Source organism: Rutidosis leptorrhynchoides, unplaced genomic scaffold (assembly GCF_046630445.1).
Source record: "Rutidosis leptorrhynchoides isolate AG116_Rl617_1_P2 unplaced genomic scaffold, CSIRO_AGI_Rlap_v1 contig298, whole genome shotgun sequence".
Lineage (NCBI taxonomy): Eukaryota > Viridiplantae > Streptophyta > Magnoliopsida > Asterales > Asteraceae > Rutidosis > Rutidosis leptorrhynchoides.
This window is the reverse complement of record NW_027266540.1, coordinates 51,184-77,935: the sequence shown is the minus strand read 5'-3', so window position 1 is coordinate 77,935 and position 26,752 is coordinate 51,184. Positions and strand designations below refer to the sequence as shown.

Below are 26,752 nucleotides of genomic sequence, written 5' to 3'. Positions count from 1 at the left end.
TCCTTATTAAAATGAGCACATCTTATTTTTTTCCTATTCAAACGGACATATTGTTAAAATGTTATTCCTAATCAAATTAAAATATATATTATTTTTTTTCAAATTTTTTATTAAACTATTATTCCTAATAAAAGTTCTCTATATTTTTTCCTATCCTTAATTAATAAGAAAAATAAATAAATTTTAATAGAATTGTTGATTTTGAAATAAAATCAAAATAATTATATTGATATCTTATTTTCTTATGGACAATAGAGAGATTTTTTCAATTTGTTGCAATTGCAAATTCAATTACAAATTTTATTGTGAAATCAACATCCCACACATGACGTTTTATTAATGAATAATAATTTAGCACATATATTTAAGAATTTTGAGTTTAATTAGAATTCAATTTATAATTTTAAGTCAATAGTATTATTTTTTTCTCCTAATCTAATTATGGAATCAAAACATAACAAAAACATAATGATTCCTAATAAAATTCTACCAATTATTTTTTCTTCATATAATAATTTTATATCTAATCAATTTCTTATTTATTATTTAAAAAATTATTTCTAATAAAATTCATACATTCTTTTTTCCCATTCCTAATTAAAACGGGTACATTTTCTTTTTTCCTATTCAAACGGTCATGTTATTAAAAAAACATTCCTAAATAAATTATAATATATAATATTTTTTCAAAATTTTTCATTAAACTATTATTCCTCATAAAAATCGGTTATATTTTTCTATTTTAATTAAAACGGTCATATATTATTTTTCAAAAAATAGGAACAATTAAATTGATTATCTCAATTATAAATTTTATTATGAAATCAAATCTTGATATATTAACTTTTACTTTTTGTTATGTTTGTTATTTTTGAAAACAAAATAAATTTTAAATTTAATAAGATTGTATATTTTGAAATTAAATCAAAATAATTATAACTGATATAAAAGTTAAAATAATTTTTTTTTGAAATAATATTTTACATAAATTTAATAATAATCAATACAAATAATTATTATATAATTTTTTTATATAATATCTATTTAAATTATTAATTTTTAGAAGTATAGATTTTTTATCCAACGGACGGGCCACTGTCTAGTTAATATAAAATATGTGATTATGAGTGGATTAAAAATTATTTTTCAACACTAATTTTTTACGACAAATTCGGCAGCCACAACACAAGAGGGACACGTAACGTTAGCTTCTGATCTACAGGTATTTCCATATATGTATACTAATTATCCCAGTTTGAATATTATGTCTATTTTCCCACTTTATATATTAGTTATATATGTTTGCTTCGACACAGCTTTGAGTTGTTGGGTGAGTGGGAGTTGTTGAGCCATAATACACATGAACACCTTTGTGGATTTCTGGCTTAATGATCATTAGGTTAATTAAGTCATGCCTATAAATATGGGATACGAATGGATTATAAAACTCTTTTCAACCTTAATTTGCCGCAATAAATTTGGCACCCACAAGGCCACAACACAAAACAAAAGATATATAACTCAAGCTATATCAAATGTTTTTATTTAGTCAATATAATATATATATATATAATGTTAAAGTGTATAATTAAACATGATCGTATTACTCAAACAAGGATTTGATATGTTATAACTACCCATAAAATTATCCGATAAAAAACTAATCCAAAATAAATCCGGGAATACATGTAGATTACAAATTCACGTGTCCACCAAATTAACAGTAACAGAATCATCTACATACAACTTCTGTGTAGAACACGTGATATAGCCTTGAGCTATAAAAGAGACCACAAATATTTTTTTCCCTTATGTATTGTGACTGCCGAATTTATTGTAGAAAATTATGGTTAAAAAGTGGTTTTTTTTTTTTTTTTTTAGAATCTAAAAAAAGTGGTTTCTAGTACACTCATAATCACATATTTATGGGATTGAATTTTATTCAACTATTCTTTAAATTTTAATTAATGTTATTGTGGACACATAGTCAATTATTCCTGGATTATCATCCATTAAATTTTGTCCTTAGCTTGATTAAGCTTCTTCACATATTGCTTAAGTGCTTTTATATGGCGGGATAGTGATTAACTCCATGTAAGTTTGGCATTATTTGACTTAAAAAGATATGAAGAATTTAGTACTGAAAGTGATAAGAACCTCATCAGAATTTGGCACCAAAAGAGATGATTGAAAGTTCGTTGAAGTTTAGACGTTAAGGAGAACTTTGAGTAGAGAGTTCGTTGGAATAAATATTAGTTAATTTTGTGACACTAGTAAATTATGATACAATTTCATAGTAAAAAGAAAAATTACTACATAGACGGAAACCCTTGGTTTATTTTTAAAATCGTGGGATGGGTTATTGGTCCGTCCCGGGTGGGACGAGATGGGATGGTTTGTTGATAAAAATCAAATGGGATGTGATGGTTTTCTTAAAAATCCATCTTGTCCCGTACCGTTCCCATCCCTATAAGCTAGTATACTGATTAGTCATGTTATATAAGCTGACAATGTTCTGTCACCATTCAAGAAACTTGATGCTGCAAACTTTCCTCCAGAGATACTCGGACATGTATGATTCATGTGACATAGTAGGTTTATCTTTTTTCATGTCTAGATTAGCAATTCCTTCCATCTACATTGAACTCGTCACTTCTCACTTATCACTTGCCGCAAGTGCTATATCTGCTCCAGATGAGGAGCATAGATTGTTGGCGCCTTTCCTGACATCTTCCAGAGGGGTGGTTGGCCCTTAGTCCAATTCACACCTGATTTGACTACGATGTCCCATGGATCTTTAGTTATCATTTTTCCCTTTCTTTCCTATCATTTATGCGATCATTGATTCTGGTTTTTTATGCTGGGTTCTTAAGAACGAATGCAACAGTTACACATGATATTCTTCTTGCTGACTTTGATTGTTTCATTGTCTCAGTTGAATGCATGCTTGGTTCTTCTCTCCCACTCCAATATTCTAGACACATGCATGGCCACATGCATTAATGGGTGGGACATTATCTTTTTTGACAAAACAGGCTCTGGTAAATCATTAGGCTATTGAATTACATCATTTATGTATTTGAGATGAGAAAAGAATCTACCAAATGGCCCGACTGTATTGGATTTAGCCCCAACTGTATTGGTTTTAGTCCCGACTCAAGAACTCGCAAAACATATACAAGACGTGGCGATAAATTTTGGGCGATCTTTAAGCAACTCTTGCACTGCATGTTTATAATGGTTTGTCATTTTGGTTTTCTATTATTTCTTTAAGATGTTTGGGTTTTTACATGAGTTAGTTGTTTCACTGGTTGAATGGTGGAGATCCAAAAGGTCCCGAGTTAAAATCACACATCGTTGTCGCAACTTCTGGAAGGCTTTGTAATAACATTCACAAGCTTAATCTCAAACAAGTTTCCCTTCTTGTTCGGGATGAAGCAGATTGAATGGTTGACATGGGTTTTAAACGTCAAATTAAAATTCCTGTAAATGAATATGCCTTAGTAGTCCATCATGCTCGATTTTTTTTTTTAAGTTTTTAATTCAAACATAGAAGCTATTATCTACACATCAAGCCATATATTTTCATGAATTATACTAACACTTCCACCTTCCGATTACCTGTCACACCCATGTCCTAGAATTATAGATTTAGATGCCTATTCACGATACACTTTAGTTGCATTGCATTCATGCATGAAATATATGCTTGAAATTTAAATAATTGATTGAATTCATGGTGGGTGTGTGCGCGTAAATTTAAATGATTGATTGAATTCATGGTGTGTGTGCGCCTATTTACGACGATACACGTTAGTTGCATTGCCCTCATGCATGAAATATATGCTTAAAATTAAAATGATTGATTGAATTCATGGTAGGTAGGTGTGTGTGGGTGGGAGGTGATTAGTTCTAGTAGGAAGAATTAAAAGAAGTTTTCTCAACTATAGGGTGTTTTTAAAATAAAAATAGATAATAGGGATTAAAATGTAATTTTTGCATTATTTTTCAAAACCTACATGACCTATTTAAATTTTGTTGAAAACTACCTCCTGAAGCCAAACCCAATTCTATCTCTACTTGAAAGTTTTCTTTTCCATTTCTACAAGACAACTCTCTCTCTCAAATCTCTACATGACTCTTAAAAATAATTTCTGAACTAAATCTACACCATGTTATCTTCAAGTTTTCCATTCATCCAAAATTTAGAGAGAAAAAAGAAGTTTTCAACGCAGTTTTGAGTTTGAGATTTGCCAGGAGATCAAACCTTGAGTTTGAGTTTCTTTTTTTCGTTTTAAAAGGTTAGTGGATGACATGGTTTTATTGAACACAAAATATTCTCTACCGCCATAATTGTTATTACTGCTTTCTTTATGCATTCTTTAGATTTATCATGCTTTAGATGCTAAGTAATTGTTCTTAATTAATGATGTTTCATGTTTTGCTGCGTGGCATGTTCTCTAGCAAAATCAATGCCTAAATTGTTGTTAAGATGAAAGCTGCTTGTGATTAATTAAGGTTTTGGATCTGTGGATTAGCACAATTATGAAAATGAAATCAGACGAAGATCAAACCAGGATTTATAACCAAATACAAAGATTTTTCTTGAAGACCACGACATTATAAAAGAAAAGAAGATGAGAATCGAAATAATATAATATCGAATCACAATCAACTCTGTCATTAGACAAATAATTGATGATTAAGGCAAAGAAAGATATAAATAGAAGACAATCAATCGACATGAATTCTTTGCACAAACGGAGCACAAAGAGGAAGATAGAGTGAAGTTCATTCCACTCTACCCTTTAGTTTGTTGCCATAAATTATCCAGATTCACAGAGTGGTGTGTAGATATCGAGAGTACATAGCCGGTCGTTGGCTTCATTTGGTAGGATCCTAGAATAGGTCGGTCCTATGTCTATTATTTACATAGGAGACTAAGTAAATTACTATACAAAGTCTTGACGTGTGGCTTATACACGCATCTAAGTAGTTTAGAAATTACTCTCCCTGTTGTAAGAAACTTCTACCTGGCCCTTTGGTCCGTGGACGTAGGTGTTGGTTATTTAATGCCGAATCGCGATATATCTTTCATTGAATAATTTTAAATAAAATTTTTATGTGTTTCGTACTGAATCTCTCATGTTTAATCCCTACTATTCTTGTTTTTGTTTAATATATATTGTGCCAAAACCAACCTCGTTTATATGCTCCAACAGTTCGATCTAATCTAAGTGAGAACTGTTCTATCCATCTCATCGAGTTTTACAAGTATGTGCAAAACTCTATTTGTTTCAGGATTGTTTAATATATCCGCCAATCCTAAAAACTGGTCGAGTTTCCACTCGTTGAGGTATTACATCCCTTAGATCAAACTGGCATGCTTAACTTGTTATTATTTGTTTGATTTATATATAAGTCTCCAAACCTCGACACCAGTCTTCCAGAGACTTATTCATTACGTCAGTAGATCAGATTAGTTTAACTCCAATAGTTAAGACTGATTCAATCGTCCAAAATCTCTAGCACAAACAAACTTATCTTAGAGAGACTTCCATCACAAACAGTTCATAGCACGAACAGTCTATTAGATCTCTAGATCACCAAATCTACAAGATTACATCATTTGACTGTTACTGACGTATCTGATTCAGTAGTCATATAACTGAGTCAGATCGGAATGTACTGGTTTAATAGCAACTCAACTAAAACAAATTGGTGAGGCACTAACTCATTATCCAAATTGACTGGGTTGGTTCGCCTTGAATGACACTAACTCAGGATCTGATAGATCGAGTTAGTTCAACATTTGAAGCGCTAAGTCACTTTCACCATCACCATCCATAGGAAGGATTTAGGCGACATCAACTTACTCAAATAAAGTGCAACAGCAGGAGCTTAGGAGTCCATTATAAGTCTAGGTTCAAGTCCTTTTAAACTAACATTATACTATCACTAGCACTTAGTTTATCAGTAGGAAGTAAGTTGTTTGCTAGTACTGGTCTAGTTTTTTCTGACCAAGTACTTGTTTATCTTTCATAATTTATTGTATTCTGATTTATTAATTGATTATTAATCCTAAACCGTGTTAGGTTTTATAGTACTATTTTTTTTCAGTCATAATAGTTGGATTGTTTCTCTAGTACTTTAACTGTTTTAATAGTACTGTTTGGTTATCCGCTGCTGATTAGTAACTAGTTTAAAAATAAAATTTCATATTTATATTAATTTTATTTTAAATAGTTCTTTTGTACATCTGATTATATTACTTCATCAAAATAGAGATATATATAAGTGATTGTCAGATTAGATTTGAGTTGTAACTGGTCAAGTTGTCTCTTAGATGACTTAGTCAAAAAGAATCAAGACTATTAAATTTCAAAATCTATCTTTCTAATTGTCTTAGAAGTGTCGAAATTTACAAATGTCTTTGATGGGCTTCAAGTTGTTTGAAGGCAATGTATCTTAATATTTTGTTATTTATCCAATAGTACATTAGATATTCACATACTCAATAATAATTGTATATAATCTAATTAATTGTGTTCCTATCAAGTGCAAGTACTAAGAAATCAAAGATCATATAAATTATGTTATGTATGCATGCGCAGTATGTTACTGTGTGAATGAAAATTATGATATTCAATGCGTGTCTCATGCATGGCATAAAACATATCATTTAAGATTTTTAAGTAATATAATTAGGATATTCACACGGAGATGGGTGATCTGGAGGAGGATTATGCTAATTAGTTTGCTACATACTGTGAGTGAATTATTTAATCGTTATTGGAATATTTGTCCGGATCTATAGTATTTTAATAATTACGTTTTTACGATGGATGCTTCAATTACTTTCTTTTACATGTTATTTTTACTTAAAACATGAGATTGTCTTTTTCAAGTAAAATAAAGTTAGAGAATATTATCCTAATACTTCAATATATATACTTTAAGTTTTAAATGAACCACGATTATGATCTCTATGATCACATGTTACATGGTCACACCATCAAGAGGGTGCTTATAAGGCAATGGTTTCGTCAAGCACTAGGGGTATTTGTGCAAATTGACAACCCGTCCACGAGTACAGTCTACTTGTGGAATTAGGCATGAAGGCTAGTGTGCTACACACAACTTGTCTGTATGGTAGTTGATCACCATACGAGTACGAGAGTTCGGAATTTATTTCGACATGGTTACGAAGTGGTTCACATGTTTTATGTTTATAAAATGCTATATGTATGTGGATATGTATATGTATATATTTTCATGAAAAAGGTAAACGTTGTAAGTACTATATAAAAAAATATATTGAATGGCTACCAAACCACTGACGGTTAAATTTATCAACTCACTGAGCATTGACTCACCCCACAACTAAATGTTTTGATCTACAAGTGTAAGGTGATTATTGGGGTAGTGGTTTTTATCTTGGTATTGATGTTTACGTTTCAGAGCGAAGGATGATTTTATCACCTGACTCTTTCTATTTTCAGCGTTTCATATTAGTTTTTTTTTGACGGCCTGCGAGCTGTCTACGACCAAGTAAAATCTGGTCAATTTTAGATTATGAAACTTTTTATTAGATTTTGAATTTAGACATGTTTTATATGTTTAATTAAGATATTTTATTAAGTTTCGTTGCATAGGTGTGTGTGACTGTCTAGAATGCACGAGGATAGGTAGATGCACGCTTAGCACCCCTCTCGAGATCACATGCATAAGAATTCTTGGGTCGGGTGTTACAATCAAAATGTTTATAGAGCAATCTATTTTTTAATTTTTTCACTTACATCTCCAACCAACGAACTATCTATGTATTTTTTTTGATCAATTTCTCCACCATCTAGTGAAATATTTTAGCACACGCTAGATTTTTGTTGAAGATTCGTCATTGCAAGTATGACTTTTACAATGCCACTCTCTTGTCTTCCTTTCGATGATGCACGTTGCTCTTGAAAGTTATTTGATTTTTCCTCATGCTCCACTTGGATTGTTGACTCATTCCTTTGTGGATTTTCTTCATCAATCAATAGTTCTCCTACTCCACTTGTAGCAGGTACATATCCTCGATTATGAGTTCCTACAAGAAAAAGAGGGGATAATAACATTTTTCATACCTCAAGTTGCATTTTCTTAACAAGTTGGTACCTCGCGATTTTTCGCTAACAAAATCATACCTTTCTGTTGCCTATCCTAACAAAATCATACTTTCCGTCAAAAATTGCATATGTGGCATCAATCTTCCGTCAAGTCTGCATAGTCATTACCAAACAAGAAACACGTCATCTACTGACATAACGAAATTGACATGTCAGTATTGGACCCAATTTTTTTTTGCTAGCCTCACCCAAACTCAAAACGACATTGTTTACCCCTAATAAACAAAATTTCGTCGTTTCCCTCCCTCACAAACAAAACAACGTCGTTTTATTCTTCTTCTCCAATAATCACTTAAACTCCAACAAGATAGCTCCACCTATCATGCCGTCGACTCCTCCCATCTCCGCCGCACCAGCTCACGCTAAAAATCTGATAATGTAAAAGAAAAAGATAGGACTTTGGCTCCAAAAATCTCTTTTTTCTGGTTGACGTTTAACAAAAGTTTCAATTTTTATTTTCAAGCCATGACATTTTGCAACTTCTTGACATTGTGTCTTATCAACTTCTGATTACTATTGGGATTATGTTTTGCTGAAGATCCAACTATTTCCTTCAATTTTGAAGTCTCTAATATTGCAGCTTCTCCTTATACAGTTTTGGTCTCTTTCTTTCATCTTCTATGTCTATGTTTACAGTAGATTTTGTTTATTTTCTCGTTTAGTAGCTTTTGTGACGTTTAAAGATACTATTTTAGCTTTAGATCTACTGAATGTAGTATGTTTTTTATGTTGTTGGATTGGTGTTTGTGAATTTGCCTCTGAGACAAGAAATGAATTATCTTTTGTAGGTAATTGTCATTAATGGAAAGTTTCCTGGTCCTACTATCAACACCACCACTAACATCTTAGTCGTTGTCGATGTTCGAAACAAACTAGATGAGAATCTCATTCTTCATCGGTAATGTGTTTCCTTTGTTGAACTATAATATCACTAATAAATACATACTTATAAAAATGACTTTTTTTCAAAAATATGTTCAACAGAGTCGTAATTCGTGGCAAGATGGTGTTCTTGGCACCAACTACCCAGTTCCTCCATAATGGAACTGGATTATCACTTTCAAGTTAAAGGACCAGATTGGTAGTTACTTTTATTTTCCATCTCTCAATATGTAGAGAGCATCAGGAGGCTTTGGTGGATTTATCATAAATAATAGGGCTATTATTTTAATTTCTTTTGATATACATAACTTAACCATTCTGATCGGTTATTGGTACACCAAAAACCATGCAGTTAGTGCTAAATAGATATTTGAAAAGTTTCCTCATTGAGTGACAGTTGACACCACTAATTGCTTTAATTTTCTATGAAGCATCTGGTGGTGAATGAATTAGTGAAGTGATTGTCGGAGAAAAAGAATAAAACGACGTGTTTATTAGGGGGTAAACGATGTCGTTTGAGTTTAGGTGAGGATAACAACAAGTTTTTGGGTCCAATACTGACGTGTCATTTTCGCTATGTCAGCAGATGACATGTTGCTTGTTTGAGAATGACTGTGCAGACTTGACGAAGGACTTGTGCCACATATGCAATTTTTGAAGGAAAGTATGATTTTGTTAGGAAAGCTTACGAAAGGGTATGATTTTGTTAGAGAAAATACCAACTTGTTAAAAAAAATGCAACTTTAGGTATGAAAAATGTTATTATTCCTGAGAAAGAGACTTATATGTAAAAAAGATTTCTTCCAAGTTCATGGCGATGATAGCTCTATCTTCATCAAGGAGTTGGTTTGCTCTATTTCCACCCAGTGGCATAGTGATTGCCCTTTCGTTGCTCGAGTCTTGACATTGGAAGAAAAAATTGGATTTGCCCAATATTTAACCAAACACCTTGTCGGATAAGCATGATTAGCATATGGAACACTTTAACTCTCTTGGAAGAGCTTATAGATTCTTTCTCATGAGGCATCACGAATTTTCTTGGGGGAGCTCTTCTTAATTTTCGGGATGACTTCGTCAGTGGGTTTAGCAAGCTTGGTAGCCTTATGCCTAAAGATGATTCTACTTGAGCAATGAGTTTGTTTGGTTGAGCTCTTACTAGCATCGGTCCCATTCGGAGCAAGTAAGTCCTCCTTAGCATGAGTCCTTGGCAAGAAAGAAAGACTTACATGCGACAAAAGTTTCCTCCAAGTTAACGAGAATAATGTCTTTGTTTCCTCCTATCAGTTGATTGCCATCTAGTGGCGTTGTGTCATCCTCTTGATGGTCGAGAGAGCTATCGCGCTTACTTCATCGAGCATGTCGTACTGGAATCCTCTTGATAGTCGAGAGAGCTATAGCGCTTACTTCATCGAGCAAGTCGTACTGGACCGAGGAGAACAACGAGTGTGTCCTATATTCCACCAAACTCTTAGTCGAATAGGCATGATTGAGAGGTGGGGCAGTCTTATGTCTCTTAGCGGCTCCTTTAGGCATGAAGACATGCTTGTCGGATGCTCTTTTGAAGCGTGAGGGGTGCTTCACCAATGGAGTAGTGCTTTGGAACCTTGACCTTGGAAGATGTTTTTCCTCCATAAATTAGTCGTTTCCTTAGCGCCATTGAATTTCGTTAATTGAGAGATGAGAGGTAGAATTGTCCCATAGGATGTGCCAATCAGTAAATTTCGTAAACTAAACGAAATATATTAGCAAATCTTCTAATGATTTTATTAATTTCTTAGATATTCAAACAATTTAGGTTTGCAATTTCTAGACAATCCTCTTATTAACGATGACGAAACAAATTTGAACAATGGAAATGACAATGACAACAAATTAAGCAACAAGAAAATAATAAATATGATAAAGACAATATTTACCACCAACTATCGTGGTAAGTGAGGAGAGGTAGCTTCACTGATGCTTGACTTGCTTGCTCTACCAAGAAAATTTTGCTTGCATTGAAACTTATGTAGGATCTCGTTGCTTTGAATGTGTGTCTTTTAATGAGAGGTTTTTGTGAATGCATGCTATATCAAGAGATTATTTGGCTTTGAAATTTGATAGCCCCAACTCTTTTCGACTAAGTCACTTAAGTAGCAACTTAACTAGTTACAACTCAGACCTAATCTAACAATCACTTGTGTATATCTCGGTTTTATCAAGGTGATTTAATCAGATGTACAAATGATCTACTTAAGAATAAATTCAATTACAAATATAAAATTCTATTCTTAACCTAGATATCAAACGGCAGCGGATGAGCATACAATACTATTAAAATAGTTAACTAATAGAGAAACAATCCAAGTATTATAACTGTAAAAATAATAGTACTATGGAACCTAACAAAGTTAATGATTAATTACCAATTAACAACTCAGAGTACAATAAACTGTGAAAGATAAATAAGTACTTGATCAGAAGCAACTCGACCAGTACTAACAAACAACTTACTATCTATTGATAAACTAAGTGCTAATGATAGTGTAGTGTTAGTTCAGAAGAACCTAAACCTAGACTTACAGTGGACTCTTAAGCTCCTGTTAATGCTCTTTAGTTGAGTAAGTTGATGACGGCTAAATCCTTCTTCCGAATGATGATGATGATCGTGACTTAGCGCTCCAAGTGTCGAACTAACTCGATCTATTAGATCCCGAGTTAGTGCCTTTTAAGTTGAACCAACCCAGTCAATTTGGATACTAAGTTAGTGTCTTCTTGATCTGATTTAGTTGAGTTGCTGCTGAACCAGAACTTTCAGATCTAACTCAGTTATATAATTACTGAATCAGTTACATAATTACTGAATCAATTACGTCAACAACAGTTGTTGATCATTGGATCTATAGATCTGATAATCTAAAGATCTAATGGGACGTTTGTGCTGTGAACTGAAAGTCTCACTAAATAAATGTGTTTATGCTTAAGAAATTATGAGTGAATAAACCAGTCTTAACTATTGGAGCTAAATTAATTATATTGGCTAACGTATAAAAGATAAATCTCTCGAGACTGGTGTCAAGATTTGGAGACTTATATATAAATCAAATAAATAATAACGAGTTGAGCGAGCTGGTTTGATCTAAGGGATGTAACACCTTAGCGAGTAGAAACTCGACCAGTTCTTACGGTTTGGCAGGTGCGTTAAATAATCCTGAAACAAATAGGTTTTTATACCGACTTGTAAAAACGAGATAAGAAGGATAGAACAGTTATCATTAGATTAGATCGAACTATTGGAGCATATAATCGTTGTTGGTTTTGGCACAATATAGATTAAACAATAATAGCAGAGACTAAATGCGAGAGATTCAATACGAAACAAATAACAACTTTGTTTAAATTTATTCTATTAAAAATATATCGCGGTTCGGCGTTAAATAGCCAACACCTCCGTCCGTGGAACAAAGGGCCGTGTAGAAGTTTCTTACAATTGGGAGAGTAATATGACACAAATTACCCAGATGCATGTAAAAGCCACACGTCAAGACTATTGATGTAATTCGCTTTTCTCTTATGTAAATTCTAAACCTAGGACCGACCTATTCTACGACCCTACCAATAACGAGCCATGACTGGCTAGTACTCTTGATCTCTACGCACCACTCTATGAATTTGGATAACCTATGGAAACAAGTTAGAGGGTAGAGTGGAATGGAAAAACTTTATCTTCCTCCTTGTGCTCCATTTGTGCAAAATCCTTTAGCTAGAAATATGTCTTCTATTTATAGTCCCTCAATAACTTGGTCTTCACTCTCAGCTGATAATGCAAACGATATGATTTGATATGTTTTTATGATCTGATCCCCAGCTTTTCTATTCCATATCGTGCTTGATTGTCAAGGCAATATTTGTTTCCTTTCTTGTATTTAATCTTGTTTCCTTTTTGGTTATTGATCCCTTGATTCGTGAAGTAGTGTCTTTAGTCGTTGATTCCTCCATGTCATCGATCCTCATTAGATTTATCTCAGTCGTTGATTCCATGTCATCGATCCTTATTTATATCTTCATTACATTGATCGTGATGCTTCATCTCAGCAATCTACCAATCCAATTTATTAAATAAAATATTATACAATTTGATTAACTCTTCTTAGTAGTCAAAAAGTGTCAATAACATAATAATAGAATTAGACGTACATGCACTAAATATATGCATTCATAATCTCCCCCTTTGGCACTTTTTGACAAAACACAACAAATAAGCAAATATCAAATTGTAAATTAAAATAAAAAATGTTCTCCCCTTTTTTGTCAAAAAGAGACAAAGACTTATTTACTACCATGAGACTAGGGATCTAGCTCACCCTAAACATATGAACCACATGTTAATTTAAAAACTAATAAAAGAAAAATAACGAGAGGACTCCTCCTCAATGTTTTAACAATCAGAAAGTCAGAACAAAATCTAGTAAAAACTCATTCTTGGATAAATTCACCACTAGAATTCTTTGATGATATCTTCATTCAGCTTGATCTCCTTTTGTGGATACTTGTTTTTGTTCCTCCAAACGCTTTATGGCAAATTCTCCAATGGTCATGGTGAAGCCCCCATCGTCTGGTTTTTTTTTAATGTATCCAAGCTATCCTATTTGTTCTCCATTCCCCTTCCAGTAGATTCATCATTTTGATGAGGTTCTTTGCTTGTATCAGTGTTCCAACGTTTCTTAGGTGGAATAGGATAGAGCAAAAAACTCAGAGTACTCTTGGTTTTTGGTTTTGTTGAAGAAACAGGAGTTTCATGGATTTGATTTCTTAACCCTTGTTGATAATTAGGAGTATCTAAACATGAATCCTTGTCACTTTTCAAGTATATTTGATGTGGTGGATTGGAATAGATCTTATTGTAGGGTTTCCTTTGGCGCCGAACTTGAAACGTCTGGACTGTAGGGTACCAGTTTGATCTTTTCTTCGAAAAGTTTCCTCTCAGCATCTTGTTGTCGAAAGAATTTTGCATAGTAATCCTCAGACTCGAGCGTTTCTTCAGAGTTCACCGGCTGTTTTGTTCCTACTTTGTTAGACTGCGTCGCCATGTTTATTATAATGACCTAGTCTAAACTTATTTATTTATACTTAGCAAAATATTTAGTTTTCCCTTTTTACTCAAAAAGAAATATTTTAGTAACTAATACTTTTATTCTCTTTTAATATTCTTTTTCCTAGACTATTTTTGTCATTAAATTTGTGTTACATATAGACAGAATCGTTGATTTGTTTATCACAAGGAATATTCCACGTGCTTCCTAATTCCTTGTTCGAATTGTTTGAGATTTCATATTGATTGTCAACTCGATTCTCATTCTTTTGAACAAGTTGATATTTCTTCTGTCCAACTTGAGCTCCTAGAAGCACTAACTCATCCTTATCATTAAAGATCTTGCACCATGTTGAATCACATTCAACTTTTAGAGACTCTCGCTGAAGTTGTTTGATACTTATCACATTGTTTTCTAATCTCGAAACAATAAGAATATCCTTGAGTAGATAATTTAATATACATACCCCTTTTCCTAGTACTCGAAGTTCTTTTCCTTTATACGAAGCAATACTCACCTTTTTGTATGCTTCATATTCATGAAGAAACTCAAAATGTCTTGTAAAATGTGAATTACATTCTTCATGGAAAAATCATACATGTTTCTGTTGCTCCTTGTACTGTTGTATCTCATCAATGAGCTCCTTGTTCCGTTGTATGGTCTGATGTTGGTCAGAGAGTAGCTTATTTACTAGATCAATTCTAGTTTCTTGATCCTCATACATTTCAGTTATCTGGTCTCCTTACCTTCGATTCCTGCTCCCCTTGAACTTGGTGTTTTTTCACTAAGTGATTCATTGTCTCTACTAGAGAAGCAACAAGCCTCTTGTGATCTGCTATTCCTTGTTTGAATCCATATATACATCCATTTGCTCGTTCTTTCTCCTCTGAGTATTATGTTCCCATCAAGATTTTTGATAATGCATTGTTTTTGATTGAAAACAACGATGAGACATATATCACATAATCTACTGATGCTCAAGATATTCTTTAGCAGGTTCTTAACGAGTAGTACCATATTCAAGTAAACAGTGGGATGTAACTCTAGTTGTCCACATCCAATGATCTCTCCTTCTTCTCCATTTCCATAGAAAACTTTTCCACTTATGTTTGCCAGTTTGTCTTCTAGAATTGATTCCTCTCCAGTCATGTGCATGCTACATCCACTATCCAGAACCCACTCGATGTCTTTTTGTTGCATGAGTTATTTTTCCTTTGTTTGCTTAACCGATGATTATGATCTGACCAGACTCACTTGTTGTTGTTGCTTGTCTGATGTGTTAAGACAACATCCAGTGTCTAATACATACTCCAGTACTGAGTTGTCTATGTTTCATACTCAATCGTCTTGCTCTCTCATTAACTGCTTTTGAAGATCATGAATTTGATCTTTTAGATCAAGTTCCATGTCATACTATTTTTTTATGAACTCACACTCCTGATCCATGAATTCCAGTTGAAATTCCAGAACTCGCTTGTTGATCAGGGTTTCATACTCTTGAGTTGCAGTCTCTAGCTTTTGCTGTAGATTCTAAATTTTTCTTATCATATCCAATTATAGAATATACCATCTTTCAGTGAAGTCAGCTTCTTATATCTCAAATTCAATCTGAAACTCTCCCTCACGTTCTCTCAGTATTTCTCCTTTTCTATAACAATTTTTTATTTTCTTCTCTGAGTCTCTGATTTTCTTGAACTAACAAGCTTTTTTCTTGTTCTAGTTCTTGTAATGTTGGATTTCAATACTCCCTGTTAGGGATTTGATTATCCAATACTTCCATAATAGAATCTAAATCATTTTCAGAATTTTTTTGGTCATCAATTATGTCTTGTTGTACTGTTTTATAGACTGATGTTTCTAGAGTGTATGTGTCTTCTTATTCCGTATCTTCTGAGCTTGTATCTATTTCTGAGATAATCGCTCCAGATCATGATCCTTTGTCTTTACTCGAGTTTAGTGAAGTATCACTAGATTGAGCTTTGAATAGTGACTTGTAGAAGTCATCAATTTCCTTAGCATTACGTTCCCTTTATTTCTTACTCATGTTGATTTTTTGACCAAAAATCCTTATGATTTCTTCAGCATCTTCATCGTCTGACCAGGTTCCTCTATGATCTCCATCTTCTATCCAGCTATTATTTATATCGTCACAAGAAATCATTGAATTTTCGTCATTTGATATATGTGAAACATTTAATCCGGTCTCTTCTTTTGAAATGCTTTATGTAGATCTGTTCCAGATTTTTTCTTCCAGCCCTACTTTCTTTGTGGAGCTGTACTTAGTTTATGACATAGCACTTCTACTTCTTCCTCGATGGTTTTACCATTTTGGAAAAAATTCAATATGCCTCATTCGTCCATTTCGAGTGAATCGTCACTGCTTTGTTGGCTGTTATTCTGCTCCTCTTACCTTCTTGCTCTAGTCTTAGTATGATAGCTTCTTTCTTCTTCAAATGAGGATGATGAATAATCACTATCACTATTTTCATCCCATTGTATTTTGTATGACCTATTCTTGTTCTTCTTTGTAAGTGTATTTGCACATTCTGCCTTTACATGACCATACCCTCTGCATTCGTGATACTGAATTTGTTTTCTGCATCTCTTATTCTCATTATCAGAAGATCCAGAAGTATGATCTTCTCGTTGTGATTTACTTTGAGGTCTAAACTTGTTTAATCTTTTGTACCTTTGATTTTTACGCCTGAGTTCGAGCGTGAGATTCTTTGTGAGCAATGCTAAGGATTCCGTGACTGATTCTTCTATATCTGTTTTTGTAGATTGTGAATCAGCAAAATCTACACTAAAAGCTAGATCCTTCTCAGTCTTTTTCCTATTTTTCAATTCATATGCTGTAAGGTTTCCTATGAGTTCTACATTTTGGATTGTACTCAGATCGCTTGCTTCTCCTATGGCTGTGATCTTTTGTGTGAAGTCATCCGTGAGTGTCCTTGCAACTTTGCTAACCATTGTTTCATTAGAGATTGGTTCCCCTAACGATGATGCTTCATCTACCAGATCCATAATTCTTGCACTGTACATGCTAATGCTTTCTCCATCCTTCATTTGTAAATTTTCGAACTTTGACTGAACCATTTATAGCTTCACCTTTCTTACTTTCTTGGTTCCTTCAAATGTGGTTTGGAGTGTAAACCAGACCTCATGTACTGTATGTAGAGTCAAAACTAAACCGAATATATCTATTACTATGGCACTGAATAGTATATTCACAATCCTTGAGTTTAGTTGCTCTCTCCTCTTCTCGTCGTCACTTAGTTCACTTTCTTCTCAATAACTTGGTCATCACTCTTAGCTGATAATGCAGACGATATGATTTAATATGTTTTTATGATTCGATCTCCAACTTTCTTATTCTATATCGTGCTTGATTGTCAAGGAACAAATTGCAATACTTGTTTCCTTTCCTATATTTAATCTTGTTTTCTTTTTGGTTATTGATCCCTTGATTTGTGAAGTAGTGTCCTTAGTCGTTGATTCCTCCATGTCATCGATCATCATTAGCTTTTTCTCAGTCGTTGATTCCATGTTATTGATCCTTATTTATTTCTTCATTACATTGATCGTGATGCTTCATCTCAGCAATCTACCAATTCGATTTATTAAATAAAATATTATACTATTTGATTAACTCTTCTTAGTAGTCAAAAAGTGACAATACATAATAATAGGACATGCTTGATTGTAGACATTTATATTGTCATTTTTTGAAATTAAATAAATTAGTTATAGGCTAGAGTTAATATCTTCTTATATATAAAAGAAGAAGTATGAAAACAAAACACACCAAAATCAGACATGTAGCAAAACATTAAAACATTTAATGCCAAAATATTTTTATGAGCACATGACATGTGTCACTACATTAATTAAAAACTTTACACAATAATCTACTACGTGTACATAATTTAGTAATACCTCAAAAATACCTATTAACACAAAATATCATAACATTAAATATAAATAATCCCATACTCTGCCACGTGTATAAAACTGAAATACTTCCAAAAGCATCTATTATTACAAAATATTTTTAAATAATAAATATCATAAGGGAGAATATATATTTGGTCAATACTGAAAAAACTTCAATTAAAATTTTGTCCAAATTTCTGGTCAATTCAATATTTTTTTCTTACACAAATTCGATCATACATGTTATTGTGTAAAGTTTAAATTCCTACACTCACTTCACCATGTATTCCTTCTATTTTTGTATTATTTTTCTCTCTATATTATTTCAATTATACATAATATTTTATAATAATTCTTATTGCTTATATCTTCTTATATATAGAGATCTTCTTATATGTAAAAGACAAGTCTGAAAACAAAACACACCAAAATTAGACATGTGGTAAAAAATTTAATGCCAAAATATATATTTGAGCAGAAGACATTTGTCACTACTACATTAGTTAAAAACTTTACACAATAATCTGTCACGTGTACACAATTTATTAACACATCAAAACACCTATTGACACATAATATTTTAACATTAAATACAAATCATCCCATATTCCGCCACGTATACAAAACTTAAATACCTCCAAAAGCATCTATTAATACAGAATATTTTGACTTCATAAAAGTCATAAGGGAGAGTATATATTTGGTTAATACTGAATAAATTTCAATCAAAATTTTGTCCAAATTTCGGATCAATTCAATGTTTTTTTCTTTTACAAATTCGATCATGTATGTTATTGTGTAAAGTTTAAATTCCTGCACTCTCTTCACCATGTATTCCTTTTATTTTTACATTATTTTTCTCTCAATATTATTTTAATTATGGCTTAATATTTTACAATGATTTTTAATGCTTATATCTTCTTATATATAAGGAGAAGAATAAAAAATAGAGTTATCATAGTCTGCCACTCGTCAAAAATAATTAATACTATGCTTATATGAAAATTTGACACGCGTCTTCAGCATTAAAATGAAGTGACATACTATGGTATTGACACGTGGCACTTAACATAACTTTAATAATATTCTGAAAATTTTAAAAATGAAGAATAATTGACATACTTAGTAGATATTATCTTGCAATTAATTGACACTGATTTATAATTATCGAGTTAATGGGTTAAATTCAAATAATATTTTAATGATATTTTTTTCTATGTTTATTGTTTAAAGAAAGAAAACATCAAAATGATAATAAAATAAAATATTTCATTAATCATAAAAAATATTTGATTACATCATAATTGCCAATGATAAAAAATATATTTCGATGAGAGGTAAGATTTAAGTATTTCTATGCATTAATTAAATCATATTAATTCTCAATTTTAATCAATTAAAATATCATTGTATTTGATTTATGTCATTAATTATAAAAAATATTTTGATTAAATCTTAATTGCTCACAATTAATGATAAATAAAAAAGTGATATGGTAAAATGCATGTATCCCAATGTATTAATATATTTTAATTCTCAACTTTAGTCAATTATCATTGGTTTTTATTCGATATAAATGCAATTGAACAATATTATTTATTTCAAATAATTCTATTTCAATGTCTAATTACTATCTTATAATATACTTAAAAATCTGTTCACCAAATCACTTGCCAAATTTATATCCTAATCTATTAATCAAAGGACAATACTTGGTTGCTCCTTGAGAACAGTCAACACCATGCTCTCCCAATCAAAATATGATATGTATGATAAAATATTTATTTTATTATTATTATACTTTAGAATCAAACTTTGAACCCTTAAATGATGAGTTTTAATTTGGGGAGCATGTGTGAGGAACCAACCAAAAGGGAGTAGCTAAGTATTTTCCTTAATCAAAATATTTGCTTTGAAATGATCGGAATCAAGTCTTGATACACTCAACTAACACAAAAACCGGCATATAATCCGGCCATAAACTTCCTCAAAATACACTGTACTTACGCACTTAATTTCCTACATTATAGTTTTATGACCAAAATTATAGCTTAATATAACACAATAATATATTCTTATTCCCCATATTCCGAGAATTAACAGATTAAGATTGTGTTTGTTTGAACTTAATACATTTAAATAAGCCTCTTGATCTGAATGATCAGATTTTGGGCCATTAAGAGTGTTTGTTTTTTTTTTAATTTTTTTGCCACTTAATGAGTCTTAATACCTCTGACCGATTAAGAGGTTAAGATTCCACTTAATTTCATTCGGAGGTTGCGACGCGCGCATGCTGTGGTTTTGATGATGCTTTCATCCTATCATGCGGCAGCCCCAAGTTCGATTCTCCAATTAACTCCTTTTTTATATTTTCTTTTTCTTGCTTATTTTGTTTTGTTATCTGACATACTTTTACTTAAATATTAATATATATTTTCCTATTTCAACTTTTCTAAATCAAAATACTTTAATTTATTTTATGATTTCATATAAAGTAATAATAATATTAGTATTGTTTAAACTAATATAGAGTCCCAAATATCATCAATATATATATCAGTAAAATTTATTAAAACAGAAATTTTAAAATTGAGGCATTCTGGAGTCTCCAACCATTTTTAAGTTTATTAACCAATCAGAATTTTTTTATTTTTTAATTAATAATAATATTTTTTGAATAAACAATTTTATTTTAATAAAGACACTTTTCGTTTTTTCCCAAAAGGTGCATTGCTTTTGTGCTTTTATATATAAGGACTGAAAGATGCATCATTTATCCCGTCCTATTAGATAGTAAATAGTAATAATAACTTTTTTTTTTCTTTTCCATTCTTTTGTCTCTTCTTTTTTTTGATGAGAATTCTTTTGTCTTTGAAAGTATGTATGAAGGAACCAACAATCAGAACCAAAATCCTGAGATGAGTAGTAAAGTAATAACATTTTATTTCTATTTGGTTCTTCAATATTTTATTTTGAGTTTCTTAATTTTTTGTGAAAATATTTTCTTTTGGCCTTTCTTTAAGTTCATGTTGTTCCACAAAAAGAATAGTGAAGTTTTATTTTTCTTCTTATCTTCGTCAATTTCAAAATGTTTGTATCTCTTGATCGAGTCTTGTGAGATATATTTGCATGTCTTGTATAAGATTTTTTTATTTTATAATTTTAGTTATGTTTAAATACATAACTTTTTTTTTTAAAAAAATAGTTATGTTTAAATACATTATAATATCTACCAATTTTGTAAACAACCTTTAAAAGTTCAAAATCTTTCAATTTTATCTTCAATTCATATCTTGCATATTCACAATTTTAATTATCATGATACGGATATTTATAAGTGAGGTCAAACGAAAATAATTCAAAATCATTATTTACGTTCAATTAATAAAATTAAGATAATTTATTATAAAATAATAATTATTAAACTTATTTTTAATGCAATCCAGAACAACGCTCGGATAGTACTCTAGTATATATATATATATGTATTCCCAAATCACTACTAATGATGTGTTGTTACTCACTTTTCTTTTTAATTTACATTTTACTCTATTTTTTTAAGACATACTTTATTTATATATTAATTATAATACATATTCCTCTTTCAATATTTTTAATTAAAAAATAAATATTTTAATTCATTTTTTTATTGCATCAATACTTCATAAATGAAATTATATTTATTTTCGGGGCAAATTGCAAAAAATCCCTCGAGGTTTGCCCTACTCTAATGAAAACCCCCTCATATTGTAGGAAAATAAGATTCCCTTTATTTGGTAACTCCTTTAGTCTTCCGTTAGACTAACGTGACATCCTTAACAATATTATTTATTAAAGATGATTTTACTTAACATCACACTGAGAATAATTTTTAATAAATTTCTAGTCAAATTTGACTTCACTTTGCAAATATTCTTCCATAAACGGTGAGATTCAACATAGGCTGCATTTTCTTCAATGAATTAGTCAAATTTGGCTGCATTTTCTTATTAGTTACATGAAGGGAAAAAAAAACTCACACATAAGAGACTTGGAAAATAAGATAAAAATTGAATTAATTTGGTCATAATAATTTCAATCGAGAAGATAAAAGGTATTATCACAGCAAAAGCATTTTAAAGAAATGATCCTATATGTCTCATTGTTATAAGAGATAGCAAAATATTCGCATATGGTCCATAGGTCGAACGAACAAATTTAACTCATCCTCTATGAGTTGTGCAGCTAGTCTGAGATTGATTAAACAAAGGACTATCATTCCTTCCCCTTCCTCCGTTTCTACCTCTTGCATTGACTCTCCCTCTAGTCCTTGATCCAAATGGCCTACCTCCTCGATTTCTAGTGCCAAGTAATCTACCTCCTCGACTTTCAGTGTTAGGTGGTCGACCTCCTCGATTTCTAATGCCAGGTTGCCGACCCCTTGTACGTCCAACATTCTGCAAGTAAATCAAGTCCATGTATTTAACTTTCTTTTGAAGATATTTAAAATTAAAATCAAGCGTCACACACATGATACAAATTTACGACTAAATTACAGTATTACTTAATTAAAGTAAACCTATATGGGGCCTCTTTGACAACCACGTCGGTTGTGGCCGTATTGATTACAATTGCTACACTTAGTAGTTGAAGATCTCTTTTTTGCATTTGGTTCACCTGCTTCTCGTCCTCAATTCCTCCTTGGTCTCCCAGATAACCGCTTCATAAGTGGCGGATGCATAATTTCAAGAGATGGATCGAGATGCAAATCTATTTCAGACAATTGATGATCACATGAGCATACGAATTCCTATAATATTCGACTGTGTAGTATTTATCGCATAACAACTCTAAATTAACCCTAGTGTAATCCATCACACTTGCTACATGCCTACATGGAATTCCATTAATTTTCCACTCACCACAAGAAAAAAATACTTCATTGAGCTTGACAACATACGTTTTGCCCCACTTGGTGACAAAATATTCATTATCATTTGCAGGTGTCGTAGTGCAACATCTAGATTCGGCGAGACTCTTATTCAGCCCCTTCCTCGCCCAAGGAGTCACTGTCCCAGTCCAAGTTACAGCGCCCCCGCATTTTTTATGGTTCGCGAACATGATCCTAGTAAGCATTCCATCAATGAGTCTGTAAAAATTTTTACCTCTAAGATCTCTTACCCAACTATTAAAAGACTCAACATCATTGTTTGTGATATTTTCACACTTGGCAAATGGGTTAAAACTATGTCTTGCCCAAGTCTCTTTGTCTTTTCGGGCCATTATCCTGACCGCTTCATCCTTGTGTTTTGACATCTCTTCCATTGCCGTGTTCCAATCATGTAGATTAAATGCACGTGCAGCGATCCAAAAGTCAAGCCGAAGTAGCATGCCATGATAATCACTTCTGAAGTTTGCATACATGTGTCGTTCACAAAATCTATGAAAGGCATAGGGAAATACTTTGTCTAATGCCAGACCCAACCCCTACAATGAGTATAACTTTGAATTAATATTCGTTCAAATTAATAAAAAGTATAAGAGATAATGTAAATTATCAATTAATAAATCAATATTATTGACTTCTATACCTTTTGTTGGTCCGACATAAATGTCCAGTTTCCTCTTGATTTGTTTTGCCCAATACAAGCTTCTAAATTTTTTAAGAACCAGGTCCACGAATCTGTGCACTCCACTTCCACAACTGCCACTACTAATGGAAACAGATCGTTGTTTGCATCAATGCCAACTGTAACTAGTAGGATACCCCCATATAGGCCATGTATATGGCACCCATTAGGTCCTATATATGGTCGACATCCATCCTTGAACCCTTTCATCATTGCATGCAGACACACAAACATCCTCATGAACATTCTTGGTGAGTTTTCATCCGGTCTATCACGATTTTGGAGCTTAACCCAACTGCATGGATTATGTACAAGTAGATGGTCTTCATACTTCGGTAATTTACTATAGGAATGAGAGTGATCACCCTCAATTATGTCCTTCACATATCTTCTTACCCTCTACTTGTATCCTTCTCTTAAGATGGAATTCATAAGCGTATAACTTATGTTTGGATCTTCGAGTATATGAACCTTCAGCTTATATTCTTATTAACCCTACTGCTAACACATGTGTGATGTCCCCTCAATGTTTTGATCATGAACAATACTCCATCTCGAATTTCAGATGCATGCAAGCTCCAATTGCAATTCTCATCAAGACATTCAACAATCATTCGACTTTTATCATTTTTTACCTTTTTGAACTCACAACCTTCTTAAACCCCATAATCAGTAAGAATTTTTCTAAATGTGTATACATCATGAAAAACCTGGCCAGGTTTCAACGCAATCTTCCCATTATTGTCAAGCTTAAACTCTGTGACCTCTCTGTCGTCCTCATCAAAACTCTTTCTTTTCTTTCTTGGTCTACCACCATCACTATCCTCGGGATCAATAGAACCATCAGAACCAGTATCAAATTCCTCCAACTCATCTACTCCATCATCAAAGTCCTCCGGTAGCATTTCTAGATCCTCTAAATCTTCATAGTCACTTAAAGTACATATATATTCTTCATCAAAACTAGAATCATCCACTTCATCATCATTCTCAGGTGGTATGCTAAAATATAGATCATCCACATACTCATTGTTAGGTTGTTCACCACCTTCCGAATCTATATTTGTGTTCAACTCTATTTTGTCACCACCTTCAGCAGCTTGTGTTGTTGGTTCGTATACCACATAGATAAAGATAAATAAGGGGATGTAGTAGTCATGTCTATGCTCATGGATTAGGGCCATCAGGTCGTCATCAGTCTCAATCTTTAATCCATAATGAGCAACTACATCAAAGTGACGTGCATTTTTAGGCAAACGAGGCTCACACATCTTTCGCATTTGAAAGCATATGATTAAATCAATGTCAAACTCTTCTGACTCATATTGCCCCCCTAACAAATATATGGAATGCATGGTATTGCGTTGTTGAGAAAAATAATCTGGATTGTGCAACAAAAGATATTACAATTAGAACGATCATAACATGTGTAGTGGCATAAAACAAATATTTAAACCCAATATAATGTGGTTACTGAGTTTTTTGTTTTGAGAGACGAGTAAAAAAGAGTCTTGGTACTTGTAGTTTTAACTTAGTAATCCCTTTCGTTAAAAACAAAAAACAAAAAATGACTTGAATCAATCGTAACCCTAAGAAATACACATCAACACTAAATGAATTTTTTTGAAATTAAAAATCTCGATCAAACATAGACTAACTTCTTATTTTCAAACAAACAAACAAAAAATTAAACTAACTACTTGTTTTCAATTTTTTTTTTTACTACGTGAACCATTGAGATGGCTATAGGAATTTTGAGACTAAACAAAGTTATATGAACAATATTCGGAAAGATTCCTTAGATTACACCAGAAATCAATAAGAAGTGAGAATCATTGGAGTTCATATGGAAAAAGTTTGTTGCTAGGGGGAAACAAGATCGCCAAAATTGAGAAGTCGTGTCGTTATATAGAATGCACGTAAGATTGCATCAAACACGAACAAGTGAAAAGCTGTACTTGAGAAGTTTGTCAATTTTCTTGACGTGTAATTAATTAATCAGAGTATATAAATCTTTGCACAAAAGATAACAGGATAAAGGAAGCGGAGTTACAAAATAAGCGGGAATCTTATTTTCCTGAAATATGAGGGGGGTTTTCATTAGAATAGGGCAAAACTCAGAGGTTTTTTTTTTTTTTTTTGGAATTTGTCCTTATTTTAGACTATCTAAATCTTTTTATTTTTTAATATATAATTAAATTTGAGTTCATATGTATTCAGATGTTTAAAAGATCAAACAATCTAAACATACTAATATTAAGACTCAGATGTAACAACTTAATATTCAAATGTGTATTCAAATTCAGACATCCTAATTTTTTTAAAGAAAAAAAAACAAATACACCCTAATACTCCTATTAGTTTCCTATTAAACATTTGCTATGAAATCGGTTGAATCTTATCTCCAAGTCTTCCTATTTATTTGCCTATTATTCTCAAACATTTCATTTGTATTTCTTAATTTTTTCCCTTTCATGTATTTTATCTGCTGCAATTTTTCTTCCAAAATTCTTGAACGATTTTTTTATATATATATCATGTTTTATTTTGTAAAGATTGTATTTCAAAGAAGTTTTGGAATAAGTATAGTTTTTGAGTTCAACCATTTTAGTGGCATAGCTAGCGTAAAAGTTCAGGATATTTAATACAATAAAACGTAAAATGAGGGGGTTCATTTGAGTGAAATAGTAATTATTTATATTAATTTTATTAAAAAATTAGAGATTATTTTGTAAAACTAAAAGTTGGGGGCATTCATTTGAATACCCTCAACTACATGTGGCTCCACCCATAATTTTATTTGGATAGTTGCTTCTAATCATTTAACACTTCGATTCCTAACATTTGAAAACAGTGTTTTTATTAGGCTTGCGGGTGGCTCTCGTATTCATAATTAATTTACGAATTCTTATTATATTCATGCAAAGTTTTTATTTTTTTAAATTTGACTTCTTTTTCGGGAAAAATACTCTTACTTACAATATGGAAGAAGATCTAAAAGAAACGGTAACACTCTCTAGACTCAAAATCCCAAGAATCCTAGTTCCACAAAAATGACATTGATTTTTAGTCTCATATAAACCCATTC

At 32.0% G+C, this 26,752-nt stretch overlaps 1 protein-coding gene across 1 annotated transcript; it reads right to left on the bottom strand.

Annotated features, from left to right (window-relative positions):
• Positions 1 to 22,724: 22,724 nt before the first annotated feature.
• On the bottom strand, positions 22,725 to 23,874 carry LOC139882666 (uncharacterized). The gene is made up of 3 exons (XM_071866943.1): positions 23,626 to 23,874; positions 23,200 to 23,521; positions 22,725 to 22,804 (listed from the first exon to the last, which is right to left on the bottom strand). Exons 1-3 carry the CDS (start codon positions 23,872 to 23,874, stop codon positions 22,725 to 22,727), a joined length of 651 nt encoding a protein of 216 aa, XP_071723044.1.
• Between the last annotated feature and the right edge of the window lie 2,878 nt (positions 23,875 to 26,752).